The 14,152-nt window shown below is 43.2% G+C and overlaps 2 protein-coding genes across 2 annotated transcripts in view; one reads left to right on the top strand and one right to left on the bottom strand.

Moving 5' to 3' along the window:
* Window positions 1–2,936, bottom strand: part of Vmp1 (vacuole membrane protein 1) — a 99,282-nt gene extending 96,346 nt beyond the window's left edge. The window contains 1 exon segment of the mRNA XM_042054831.1: window positions 2,726–2,936. The gene's annotated coding sequence lies outside the window, so the exon portion shown is untranslated.
* Window positions 2,827–13,898, top strand: Ptrh2 (peptidyl-tRNA hydrolase 2). Its single transcript, XM_038324958.1, has 2 exons — window positions 2,827–3,103; window positions 13,269–13,898. The coding sequence occupies exon 2, from the start codon at window positions 13,290–13,292 to the stop codon at window positions 13,812–13,814; it is 525 nt and encodes a 174-aa protein (XP_038180886.1). The 5' UTR covers window positions 2,827–3,103; window positions 13,269–13,289; the 3' UTR covers window positions 13,815–13,898.
* The last annotated feature ends 254 nt before the right edge of the window (window positions 13,899–14,152 follow it).

Raw genomic sequence — 14,152 nt, 5'->3', positions numbered from 1 at the left:
ACTGAGCAGTTTGTTTCCCTACAATTTATAGGATTAAAGAAGCAAAATCAGGGAGGGAAATCACGGACATGAGAAAACAGTGTTACGCAAACCAGGCTATTACCAAAGCTCCCCAGGAGGCCTGAGGACAACTTCAGAAGAATGGAAAGAACACTCCAGTCTATTCAAGATCTCAAGTCTACTCCAGGCTCTGGCATTACCTACTTTAGAAGTCCTGAGGCCAGCCAAGCACTGATAGTTCATAGGCCCTAATTTCCCCCTCTATTAAATGAGAATGCACTAACTATGCATTTAAAGAGTTAACTACAATTCTAAATATTGGTTTTAGTAAATAAAATGGGTTCTTACTTAATGTAAGCAAAAATGGGCTACTTTTAATGATTAGTCAGTTATGCATACACACTAAAAACTTCAGTGTTTTCTGTACTTGGTAATTCTCAGCTGACAATACATGATGACCGAGAAAGGTCAGAATTAAACTCTCAAATGCAAAGCTATGCACATCTTGTAGCCACTTACTTATTAACTAAGGTGACTAATTTCAAGCTACTCTAGACTAGCTTTCTTGTGTTCAAAAACAGGGCAAAGACCATCATCATAAATATGGGTAATAGTATATTCAGATTAATAAGATATGATATAAATGGTTTAATTCTGAAGTACTCCAAAGTAACATTATTCTCCACTTATGTATTTCTAGTTCCTGAATAAAAAAACCATACTTGAACTTACAGAGAGACCTCACAAACACTATCTCACCAAACACTTTGACAGTCCTATGAAACAGAGTGAGCCCTTTTATCATGACAATCAAGAGGAGCTTGGAACGCTGGGTAATTTGCTAATCATTACTTAGTAAGTGTTGGAGCCCAGACTTTAATCCAGGTCATCTGATTTAAAATTTGATGATCTTTCTGCATGCAGTGGCCTTTAACCTCATGAGGCAGAGGCAGAGGCAGAGGCAGAGACAGGTGGATTGTGAATTTGAGGCCGTTCAGGGCTACAGAGTAAGAACTCGAAATCCTAAAAGAGGGATTTGTGTCAAAGTTAGGAAGACAAAAACAAAGGATAACACAATAAACAGAACGTGAGAAGATTTGGGCTGGGTGTGGTGACACATGCCTTTAACCCCAGAGACAGGAGGTTCTTTGTGAGTTCCAGGACAGCCAGAGCTACGACAGCCAGAGCTACATACAAGAGTCTGTCTCAAAAAACAAGAACTAAAGAACAAGAGAAAGAAAAGGAAAGAAAAAAAAAGTTTGGTAGTTGTGTAATCAATAAGTAAATTTACTAGATTTTAAAATTAATGATACATCAAACTTACAATTCCACTTGCCAAAATACTTGTCACCTCATTTCAAAGACGTGTCAACAATTTGCTAACTCAAAAACTACGGCTAATTTGAGAAAATCAGATGAAACTAGCTGCAGCTAGATTGGTGAGCAGCACTGAACCATTTGCTAGAGTAGTTCAGACATGAGTTTATGTGTATATTTGCTTACTGAATGTGTACCTCAGGGATTTAACTGTATTATTAAATGCATCTAAGAAACACGGTCCTAAAAATGGATCTGTGTTTTAAAATAATGTAGGCAAATAAGCTAAATAGGAGAAATTACCACTTTAGAGTTATTTTGCACCTATACAAACTTTGTCTGGGATACCGAGGGTCAATAAAAACATAACCTTCGTCACACAAACTGCTGCCTAATAAGTTAAGTTTCTCCCCTAAAATCAGACCCAATGACAACACAGTTCATAAATAGTAACAGCTGGAATACAGATGGGCCCAGAACTTGGGAGGCAGAGGCAGGCTGATATCTGAGTTCAAGATAGCCTGGTCTACAGAGAAACTCTGTCTCAAAAGAATAAAGCAAAACAAAACAGTTGGAATACTAAATTCTTCATTATGCCAAGAGAAACACCGGGAAAGATCTCTAAATGACCAATCAGTCTGTCTACAAAATGTCTACAAACGTCAAGGAAGAACTGAAAGTCAAGACAGGAAATTATATTGCCAATATACATGCACAGCGCCATTCTATGCATTATTACATTTTTTTGATGGGGTAGAAGAAAAGCAAAGGATGGCTACGTAAAATCAATTGAGAGTCAGAAGTGTTAGGTATCAGGAGACACAAGGCTATACACGCTTTTTGAAATTGTAAAGATTTTTAAGTAGACCACCCTGCCTTGCTGCAAAGTACTTCCAACTGCAGTTAAATACAAAATTTGGGGATTAGGGGTTTGGAAAGGGCAGAGAAACCTTTCTCTGACAGCTAGAAGAAGAGCCAAGGTTCACAGTAAGAGCTCTGAAAGGCGAAAGCCCTTTCCTTTGGCAACTCTATATCGTCAAGACACCCTCATGCCTGCGCTTCATGGGGACGAGAAACAGCGCGTTAAAAGGTCCTGGAGATGAGCTCGGTCATCAGCTTATTTCATCAGGACACTCCGGGAGGAGGGTGCTCTGGAGAAGCCAAGGACAGCTTCCAAGCCTGGAACGAACGGTCGGGAGCATCTGGGGCCAATGTCCCAGTAACCAACCGCGGAGAGGTGTCCCACATAACCTGACTACAGTCAGGCTGACACAGCCTGTCAGCAGTGACCTGAAACACTTCTCAAGTGAAAACAGCGTGTTCTGTATCTGCACCGCCCAAGTGTGAGAGCCACGGAAGAAGCCAAGCTGGGGACTGCGCCCCCGACTCCCCGCTTTCGCCTACCTACCCGCTCAGACCCCGGCTTCTCCGGATCTCAGGATCCTGGAAGCGGCTCCCAGCACCGACTCTCACACCCGCCGCTGGGCTCCGGCCAACCGGAACTCACTCGCGTCACTTCCGGTCCGGTCCCCCGAGGAGCCCGCCTCCGAAAGAGAAATGTTCCACCTTCCTTGAGACAACCCGAGAGGGTCCTCGCGGGATTTCGGTTCGGCTTTCTCAATTCGGATCCTGTGGGTGTGACAGGAGGAAGGATGACTGCGCTTTGTAGTTCCTGATCCGGAACTAGTTTCTCTGGAAACCCGGAAGAAGTGATTGGCGCGCGTGAAGCGTGTTCCTTGTTCAGGAGTGGAGAACCACAAGGCGTGAGCGACAAGTAGTGCTTCAGGTAAGTCTCGCCTCCTTCCAGGACGATGGAGAGGAGAGGAGTGAAGTTCTCTCCCTACCGGAACGTATCTTATCTTATCCCACAGTCTGCTCCCTTTTAGCTACCACATAAACTGTCTTGATCTTGCCCGTTCAGCAAACCTTCCTTTGGAAGAAGAAACCAAGATGCTGGGAAGGGGTAGAACCCAGAATTTTAGTGTCGAGCAAAGCCTCTTCGTTTAGGTGGCGTTGGTACGCTGTCCTAACGTGAGAAAATGGAGAGCAGGCCTTACACTGTAAATACTAAATGTCCGTTTTCGAGTTGTTCAGCCTTGCTCCGACAGGGAACGAATTCTAAGGATGGATTTAAAAGTACTTTTATTTATTGGTACTGTGGTGCATGCACTTTTTGCACGCTAGGCAAGCGCTCTACCATGGAGCTTGTTAATCCCATAGATGCGAGGAGAAAGACCATCGACCCATATAATGGCAAAATTAATTAAAGGAAGCTTTTTTTTTTTTTTTTTTTTTTAAATTCGTGCACATGGGCTGTCTTTCCCTCATGGAGTGGCTCAGGAGATCAGCATCGAACATGGGCAAGAGAAGAAGCTTCACAGTTCAGGAGTGGAATGTTTCCAGATGGGACATTTGGCAGGCAGATAGTGGGGGGGGGGGGTACGGAAGCAGAACATAAGCATAAACCAAGTAGGTCCTAACAATGTTCTGAAACAAAGGCATGGTTGCCATATCCAGGAACAGACAAGTACAGAACCTTTTGTAGTTAAGGTTATAGGTTATAGGTGGGAGCCGGGCGGTGGTAGCCCAGGTCCTTAATCCCAGCATTCGGGAGGCAGAGGCAGGTGGATCTCTGTGAGTTCGAGGTTAATTCTGGTCTACAGAGCAAGTTCCAGGACAGGAACTAAAGCTACACAGAGAAACCCTGTCTTGAAAAACAAAAACAGACAAACAAAAAGTTATAGGTGGGCCATAGCCCAATCCTTGAGAAACAAATTTAATCATAAACAGAAATTAATATAGTTATGTTTTTGCTATAAGATGGCTTTCAAGCCGAAGATGGAGGCAGGTGGGTTTATCACTATACCTCATCAAGTTGCCCTGTCTGGTCTTGAACTTGGGATGCTCCTCCCTTAACCACTTCCCTCAAAGATTGGAGTTAGCAAAGTTAAAAGTTTTTTGATAAGAAATAATTAGGGCACTGTCGGTAGAAATAGTGGAGATGGGCTTACAGTAATAAACACAACAGGATTTGGTGACTGACGCTATTGGAACACAGGAGGGAAAGTACAGATTTTCTTAAAAGTCAAGAACACAAGCCAGGGCTACACAGAGAAACCCTGTCTCAAAAAACCAAAAAATAAAGGAAGAACACACAAAAGGTGGAATGCTCTTTACCCTGGGTTTGATGATCAGCAAAAAGAACTCAATCAAAACATAAAAAATACTTGGAAACTCTGGGTGATGAAATCTAACAGAAACTGGAGATCCACATGGCCAAAGCATCCTGTATGTGAGGGGATTTGGGAATAAATGAGATTGTTCATCTTGGTGCAGGGTAGAAAGGAAACTGTAGGAACATGGGAAGAGGGAGGAACCCCTCACTCTGGAATCTGGTTGAAGCCTTTTACCTGGGAGAAGCAAATATGCTAACTCAGTTAACAACTGCTTAAAGCCTGTGTCCCTTCCCAGTTGTCTAGGAATCTCACATGAAACCCCATTTAAAGGGAAAGGACTGTGTCCCAAGACTCTGTGCAAGCCTAGTGGTTCCTGATTGTTTTGTTGGTTTGTTTCAAGACAGATGTCTTTGTGTAGCTCTGGCTTCTCTGGAACTCACTTTGTAGACAAGACTGGACTCCAACTCACAGAGATCCACCTGCCTCTGTCTCCCTAGTGTTGTGATTAAACACATTGGCCACTGCTACTCTGCAGACTTCTGTTGTTGTTTGTTTGTTTGTTTGTTTGTTTTTTAAGCAGGTTATAATTCCATCCAAGACACTTTCTGTCCAAAGAGAGAGGAGAGAGTGAAAAATAATGTTTCTGGGCGCCCACCCTTTTAAGATATAACTTGAAAACCATCAAAATGATAAAAATGATCTATGTGGCTAAGACTAAGACAGTGTGAGTCTCCATCCCTAGGAATGTCTTGTTTTCTGAGACTTTTTGGTTTTTCAAGACAGGGTTTCTGTGTAGCTTTGGAGCCTGTCCTGGAACTAGCTCTGTAGACCAGGTTCTGGCCTCAAACTCACAGAGATCCCTCTGCCTTTGCCTCCTTAGTGCTGGGATTAAAGGCGTGCGCCACCACCGCCTGATGGAGACTCTTCTTGAGCACGTGTCCACATTTGGTTATGTCTTAAGGGAAGATACTGGATCTGTCTTGTCTGAGTATTTCTGGGAGCCATTTCTAACTGGAGGTTTCTCTCCTGCCTGCCAGTTCCCAAATAACCACTCTGAGGCTTAATATTGATTACAAACTGGCTGATGGCTCAGGCTTGTTGCTAACTATTCTTTACATCTTAAATTAACCCATTTCTGTTATTCTATATTTTTTTTTCTTTTTTTGGTTTTTCGAGACAGGGTTTCTCTGCAGCTTTTTTAGAGCCTGTCCTGGAACTAGCTCTTGTAGACCAGGCTGGCCTCGAACACACAGAGATCCGCCTGCCTCTGCCTCCCGAGTGCTGGGATTAAAGGCGTGCACCACCACCGCCCGGCTTGTTATTCTATATTTTACCACGAGGCTTGTGCCTTGTTACCTCACATCTTGCTTCTCCAGTGGCTGCTGGCATCTCCCCAACTCCATCTTCTTTCTCCCTGTATCCTTTGCTTGAATTTCCCTCCTGGCTCTATTCTGCCTTGTTGTTGGCCAAATCAGCTTCTTTATTAACCAACAGTAATAAAACATATTCACAGCATACATAAGTGCATACCACATCATGTGTCTTTTTCTCTGAACCTTTGAGCTTAAAAGTCTATATTTAATAAAATCTCCATCTTCTTTTGAAACTCTATTTCTGTGATGAAATCACAAATCTCAGTTTTGCTTGAGTTGAGCTCCCTAAAAGATGAAAGGAACTCCTGAGAGTGACAGTGTGGAGCAGGGACAACCTGACAGACTTTTTGCCTGTCAAGGCCAGCTAGAAGCAGAGAGAAGTCACCTTTGTTTTGAGAGCTCTCTCTTGAGGCTTTGCAACAGTGCCTGGAGCATAATGAGTCCTCAGAGAGTACTAATTGGCTGGTTGGTTGGTCTGTTGATTGATTGATCAATTGATTGATTGATTTGAGAGGATTGGAAAAGAGCTATAGACCAGTGCTGTCCCAGTGTGCTTCCATTCCCCCACTTTCTTTGGGACAGGGTTACTTTATTGTGATTCTTACTTGGCCCCAAACACATGAAACTGTTGAAAGATACATCAACTTGTCTGGTCTTGCAGGTTTCTTCAGTGATGACAGTGTCCTCTCTCCCAGTTTGATAGAGTGGTTGCTAGCCACTTTCCAGATTGTTGATCCTTAGAACTGAATATTTAACCATAAGTTGAATGTACCTAACTATATGGCACTACTGGCTACCACATTGGATAGCATAGATACAGACAGAAGGGCCAACAATATAAGATTGTATAATACTATCCATATTTCCAGGCAAATACCAGGTAGTTTTCTTAGGAACTATCAGATAGGTAAGGTGAGCATTGGGTCAGAGTCATGTTAAATAATTCAAAGAGGAAGGTTTAAAGTTTTAAAAGTCATTAGGAAGTGGTGCACAACACTCAGTGAAACCCAAAAAGATACAACTGTGGTGGCAATGACAATGTCTGTTTTTTTGAGATGGGTTTCTCTGTGTAACCCCTGGCTGTCCTGGAACTTGCCCTGTAGACCAGGCTGGCCTTGGACTCACCTACCTCTGCCTTCTGAGTGCTGGGATTAAAGGTGTGCACCACCACCGCCTGGCAAATGCCTGGTTCTTTAGCACTTTTGGTAGCGTGGTGGAAGAAAGGGACCAGAACATGGTGATTAGGAGAAGCAGATAATTGAGGTTGGAATTGAAAGAAGAAAATTATGTCATGGTGGGTCAAAAATTTTAGAAAAGAATTTTTTTTTTTTTTTTTTTTTAAGATTGGAAAAATGTAAAGAACCCGTGAAGTAGATCATTGCAGAGAGCGTGGCTCAGGAAGTTACCAGGAGTAAGAGAGCTGTTGAAACACGCTTGGTGAAGCAGGCTAATTAAAAGGCCCAAAGAAGAGGGTTTTATGGACACACTAGTTTTTCTGGGTTGTTAAAGGTTGTCTGTGACTGACTATGAGCACTGTCAAACCCTGAGCTGACAGTGAGGATGCAGAGAGAGACTGGAACACCCTTGAGAGGAGTTAGTCTGAACAGCCTGAGGCTTACTAGTGACCTCATGAAGTGTAGGGCCTGAGTAGGATGTATTCATTGTTCTCTCTTTACCCTGCTTGTCACTGATGCACGTATTTTTAAATGAGATCGAGCAGCTTTTTGTAATGGCTGTTAGCTTTTTTAGAATTCAGCCACATCGTCTCTGATTGATCCTCATTTTCTCATCTTTAAAAATGAGAGTTAGAGCTTCATTTTAATGTTTAGAACAATAAATATATCGCCCTAAGTAACTGATGGTCTGAAGATGGGTGAGCTTCTTTGAGAGTTTACACTTTTTGGAGCTATGCATACCTTGGTAAATTGCATACGCATTAAAGGATGTTGAGTCAGCTGTGGTCGAGGATGCCTTTAAGCCTAGCACCCAGGAAACTGAGGCAGGACAATCACTGCTAGGCTCAAACCTGGAGTCCTCTTGCGGCTTCCTGCATGCTGGGACTACAAGGGTGGACCATCATGCCTGGGCCAAGGAATAATTTTTGAGGAGACATGAACTGCTTTGAACCCTCATTCTTGTCTACAAGGCCTAGTACCAAGTGTGATCTGAAGTCCAGCTTGGGCAGGCACTTACTAAGCAGCTGTGCTTCTTTGTGTACTTTCATTTTGGCAGTCTTTAGTCAACCTCCTAGCTTTATTCCTTGTTGTGCACTGACAAAAGCAGTTCTATTTTATTTATGCAGTTATTGAGACAGGGTCTATGTAGCCCTGGCTGTTCTGAAATGCTCTATGTAGAGCAGACTTGCCTCTACCTCCCAAGTACTAGGGTTAAAGGCATGCACCACCCCCACCTGTGAATCCATTTTAGTTGACAAATGTATCGGTAAAGGTTATAGTATATTACCCATCCTGTAGTAGACGCTCTGTAGAGAGGTTAACTTTCCTTGTCTGGTATATGGTATATTTGCTTACTTTGCCACCTAGAAATTGTGAGGACTACTAATTCCACCTGGCAGACAGCTACCAAACATCTGCTATATTAGACTTCTCTCGGTCTTAGTTTCTCTGTTCCCCCACCCTTTGCGTCATTAAAATCTGCATACAATGTATACCTTGATAAGAGTTATAAAGAGGGAGCTAGGTTTGTGGGCACATACCTGGAATCCCAGCTACTGGGAAGGCTGAGGCAAAAGGATCATGATCATGTTCATGAGCAGCCTAGGCAACTTAGCAAGATACAGTTTTAAGTAGCAGAAGCAGGAGTGAGTCTCACCAGTGGAGAGTCCTTTACCTAATATGCAGGAGGCTCTAGAGCAGTGGTTCTTACCCTGTGGGTCATGACCCCTCTGGGGTTGAACAACCCTTTCACAGGGGTTGCATAGCAGAAATTTACATTACAGTTCATAACAATAGCTATTTTGCAGTTATGAAGTAGAAATGAAATAATTTTATGGTTGTGTGTGTGTGTGTGGGGGTGTTCCACAGCATGAGGAACTGTATTAAAGTGTCAGTGTAGTTGGGTTTTTGTTGTTTTTTTTTTCCTTGTCTGAGACAGGGTTTCTCTAGTTTTGGAGCCTGGAGCCTGCCCTGGAACTAGCTCTTGTAGACCAGGCTGACCTTGAACTCACAGAAATCCGCCTGCCTCTGTCTCCCGAGTGCTGGGATTAGAGGCGTGCGCCACCACCGCCCGGCTGTAGTTGTTCTTTTTACCCTAGCCCCCACGCTGGAATGCCAAAATGTAGTTGTTGGTTTTACTCTTTGAGGGCCCGCCACCCAGCTCCCAATTCAATACACACTTAGAATTTAATTCTAGTTGTGAACGCCCAGCCTTAGCTTGTTCCTAGCCAGCTTTTCCTGAATTCCCGTCTACCTTTTCCTTTCCTTACTTCTCTATCTTACTTTAGCTCTTATTCCAAGGCTGCTGACCCCTCGCACCTCTCCATGTTCTCTTGCTCCTCCTCTCCCCTCTTCCCAAATTTCTTCTATTTATTCTCTCTGCCTGCCAACCCCGTCTATCGTTTCTCCTGCATTGCTATTGGCTGTTCAGATCTTCATTAAACCATCAGGTGTTTTAGACAGGCAGAGATTCAACAGTCTCACAGAGTTAAACAAATGTGTTAGAGGATGGGTAATGTACTATAACCTTTACCTGTAGGGTTGTCAATTAAAATGGATTCACAACCAGATGGGTGGTGAGTTCCTTTAACCCTAGCACTTGGGAGGTAGAGGCCAATTTCAGGACAGCCAGGGCTACACAGAGACCCTGTCTCGATAATCAAATAAATAAAATCGAATTGCTTTTGCCAGTGAAAGGAAGAAAAGGGGTCAGTGAACTGCCACACTAGGAAAATGTGCTTGACCCCTAGCCTAACAACCTGAGTTCAGCTTCCTGGACCCACATAGTGGAAGAGAACACACTCTGGAGGAAAGTGGCCTCAGACCTCCATACATTCTCGTCCATGCGAGTGCACACCCTATCTGGAAAAAGAGAGGAGAGAGACAGAGAGAGAGAAAGGTATTGCTTTAATCACTATAGACTTAGACTCTGGTTAAATTGTGTGCGTTCTCTTTATGTATATTTCTGTCTCTCTCTGATTTCCCTAGCTAACCTAATAGAAAAGTCAGGCTTTTATTTAATCATTTCCATTTATTTCAGCACTCTGAAAGGTCTGTGCCTCTAACCAAGTCTAATCCAGACATCTATAGTTTGATGCTTTCTCTTTTTCAGGAGCTTGGTGCATTGTTACTATCTTTCTTAGAAATCCAGCACAGCACCACCAGCCCTGGATGGCTTCATCCCTGAAAAATACTCATGCTGTAAATAACCTGACATTTGGATCAGAGTTTTTTTTTTATTATGTATACAATAGTCTGCCTACATGTATGCCTGCAGGCCAGTAGAGGGCACCAGACCTCATTACAGATGGTTGTGAGCCACCATGTGGTTGCTGGGAATTGAACTCAGGACCTTTGTGGAAGAGCAGCTAATGCTCTTAACCACTGAGCCATCTCTCCAGCCCCTGGATCAGAGTTTTTGTAGTATAAAGTGATCTCTCAGTTTGAGAGCTAATACTGACAATGTCATGTAATCATATGAATAATCAAAGCATGCATACCGACTCTTAAACGCTTGCAATTACTAATTCACTTGGGTTTAAATAGATAGCTGAACCATCTAAAGTTTCCACTATAAACTTTGACCTGCATTTGAGCTACATAGTTCATGTGGCCACCTGATGTACAAATAAGCTTTATGGTATGTATCTCTTTAGTGACTAAGAACTGTAATTGAGGCTGGAGTACTTGCCAAGCATGCATGAAATGATGGGTCTGATCCCCAGCATCACATAAAACCATGGTGGCATATTCCTGTAATCCCAGCACTTGGGGTGTAGAGGCAGGAAGATAAGTTATTGGTCCGCTCTGTCTTCCTGTGGAGTTCAAAGCTAGCCTGGGCTATGTAAGACCCTCTTTCGAAAACCAAACCAACAACAAAACAAACAAAAAAGTGTTACTGAAGAAATCAGTTGTGCTGGGACAGGCCTATAGTCCCAGCACTGCTGAGGCTGGAGGATCAGAAGTATGAAGCCAGCCTGGGTTACATAATGAGATCCTGTCTCAAAAAAAAAGAGCCCTGTTCCCAGTCTGTCATTGCTTAACTCAAAATATTCCTCATAACAATTCCCGTAGGAATATTATATAGATCCTGGTGGCTAGCTTCAGAAATGTAATCTAATAGTTTTGAACAAGGCAGAGGGAATGGGAGAAAGGCAAGGTCTGCCAGAGCCATTCTCTCTACGCTGAAGCTGGCCAGAGTCCTGTCACTTAGCATATGTTAACATGTGTTTATTTTATCAAGAATAATAGGGAAATTTATGTTAAAGTAAGTGTTCCTATCCATTTAGGTCGTGTATTGCACAGTTCTTGGAGTGTTACTTAAGTACTGTAAAAATGGTGGCTTCATGCATATAAATGCTTGGACACTACACTAGAGGAAGAAACTGATGGTCGTTTCCATTAACATAGAAATTCAAGCCAGGCTGGTTGCTCAAATCCCAGCATTTGGAAGGTTAAGGCCAGAGGTTTGTGCAAGTTCAAGGCCTGTCTGGGTTGCAGGGCATGGTGGACTGCAGGATGTCCCCTGTTACAGGTGGGAAGGAGTGAAAGGACTCAGTGTGTCTAGGATAGCTACACTGTAGAAGGAGCGGTGGGTGGGCTGTGCCACCCAGCTCCCGCACAGCTCGCTTTACACCCGAAATAACAACACAAATTGTATTCATTTAAACACTGCCTGGCCCATTAGTTTCAGCCTCTTATTGGCTAATTGGCTAATTGCTTAACCCATTTTTATTAATGTGTGTAGCATCACGAGGTGGTAGCTTACCAGGAGAGAACTTAACCTGCATCTGTCTCGGAGAGGAGAGGCATGGAGACTGCCTGAAGCGTCTGCCTGACTCTGCTTTCTTTCTCCCACAATTCTGTTCTGTCTACTCCGCCTACCTAATTTTCTGTCCTATTAAAGGGCCAAGGCAGTTTCTTTATTAACCAATGAAAGTAACACATAGACAGATGACCCTCCTCCATCACTACACTTCTAGAATTGCTGAATTTAAGAACCCACTTCAAATACTTTGTGTTCAGATGTAACATGAATTTGTATTAGGATCTTGGATAAGTTTCCATCCATGTTCATTTCTAATGCTGAAACTTTGTTTATAGCATCTTGACTCATGGCCTAATGTACCTCCTACAGGCTTACTATGACAGTGAGAACCACTGAATTATGAAGATAGAAATTTGCACTGCTTTCCAGAGTTAGTTTTTATTGCTTTAGGCTCCTTGAAGGGGGTCCCTGTAGGTGTCATGCAGCAGGGAAGCAAATCATGTCAAGAAATAAGAATGGAAACAGTGCAGATTGACTTCATCAACCTGGATCAGTGAACTGTCAGCATATTTAAACACAGTACAATTTGGGAAAAGGTTTCCAGGCAACAATTAATCCAATTCCAGGTGCATGATAAACCTTAGATTTGTGACTACATAGAAACTCTTACGAAGTACATGTGACCATGAGGGTGGGTTCTATAGCAAAAAGATCTAGAATGTAGTGTGGTCTCTGAATGATAGCATAGAGGTCAGCCGGCCATAACATACTTGTGAGATCTATTCTAAGGATGGGTAATGGTCTAGGAGGGAAGAGTCTGGAATAACCATTCTGGAGAATTAGGGTGAGGTCTGTTGCTTTCTGATGGAATGCAAGTATTTTTTTTTTTTTTTTTTGTATCTCTTCCATTGAGGAGACAGGCACCTGTGAGATTAACATCCTGGTTTTCTTAAGTGCTACTCTGGTACAAGGACCACTGGACCCCCCAACAGTTCTTTTTTGTTTTGTTTTTCAAGACAGGGTTTCTCTGTGTAACAGCCCTAGGTGTCCTGGAACTCACTCTGTAGACCAGGCTGGCTTTGAACTCACAGAGATCCACCTGACTCTGCCTTTCAAATGCTTGGGTTAAAGATGTGCTCCATCAGTGCCCAGCTCCCCCTACAGTTCTTTAGGCATATTGGCCAAGTCATCATTTCCTTTTCCTGAATGGTAGGGTTTTTAACTGAAGAAAGTCTGCTGACCATTCAAAATGGCCAAAACTATTCCTTCTGGATCTTTGAATCATCTAGTACTTGGGGATGGATGGAAGCAGGGTCTGTGCATAAGACCCACAATGCATCTTGCCTTTCCTCTGTTTGACTTAGTGTGGCTCTCAAATATTGTTTGTTGCTTGTAGGTGGTTTATCTGAATAGCTTGAAACCCTAGTTTTAGATAACAACTTTTTTTCTTTTCCCTTAGGTGCTCTCCAAGTTCTTGGTTATGGAGTATTTGGCTCATCCTGGTACACTCAGCTTGGCTGCTGGAGTTGCTTGTGGCATATGCCTGGGCTGGGGCCTCCGGGGTCACCTTGGCGTGTTACCCCAGAACTCAACAAGTGAGACAAATAGAGACACCAAGACAGAAACCGAAGCAAGCATTCCTGGGGAGAGTGGGGAGTACAAAATGATTCTTGTGGTTCGAACTGACCTAAAGATGGGAAAAGGGAAGGTTGCTGCCCAGTGTTCTCACGCTGCTGTTTCTGCCTACAAGCAGATTCAGAGGAAAAACCCTCAAGTGCTCAAAGAGTGGGAGCACTGTGGGCAGCCCAAAGTGGTGGTCAAAGCTCCAGATGAAGAAACCCTCATCGAATTACTGACCCATGCGAAAGTGTTGGGACTGACTGTAAGTTTAATCCAAGATGCTGGACGTACTCAGATTGAACCAGGCTCTCGAACTGTCCTGGGAATTGGGCCAGGACCAGTAGAGCTAATTGATGAAGTTACTGGCCACCTAAAACTTTATTAGATGAACTTTTGTGTAATGGTGATTCTGTCTGAAAAGTATGAAGCCTGTCAGTAATAAAAGCTTAATTCTTGCTCCACTTTAAAATATGTTCCCATGTTCTTCTGTCATGTACTGGACCATTAATATCTTGAGTTTAAAATCCTTTTGAAGGGCTAGAGAGACATTTCAGTGGCTAAGAGCATTTGTTGCTCTCGCAGAGGTCTCGGGTTCAGTTCCTAGTTATCTGGATGGCAGTTCACAACCACCCATAGTTGCCTGGGCACACATGTATACATACAGGCAAAACCACTGTACACATAAATCTGAAGAGTAAATGCATGCCTTTATAATCCCAGCAC

The sequence above is a fragment of the Arvicola amphibius genome, chromosome 4, assembly GCF_903992535.2.
Source record: "Arvicola amphibius chromosome 4, mArvAmp1.2, whole genome shotgun sequence".
Classification (NCBI taxonomy): Eukaryota; Metazoa; Chordata; class Mammalia; order Rodentia; family Cricetidae; genus Arvicola; species Arvicola amphibius.
The sequence above is the reverse complement of the archived record's forward strand: the minus strand, read 5'-3'. Positions and strand labels throughout refer to the sequence as shown.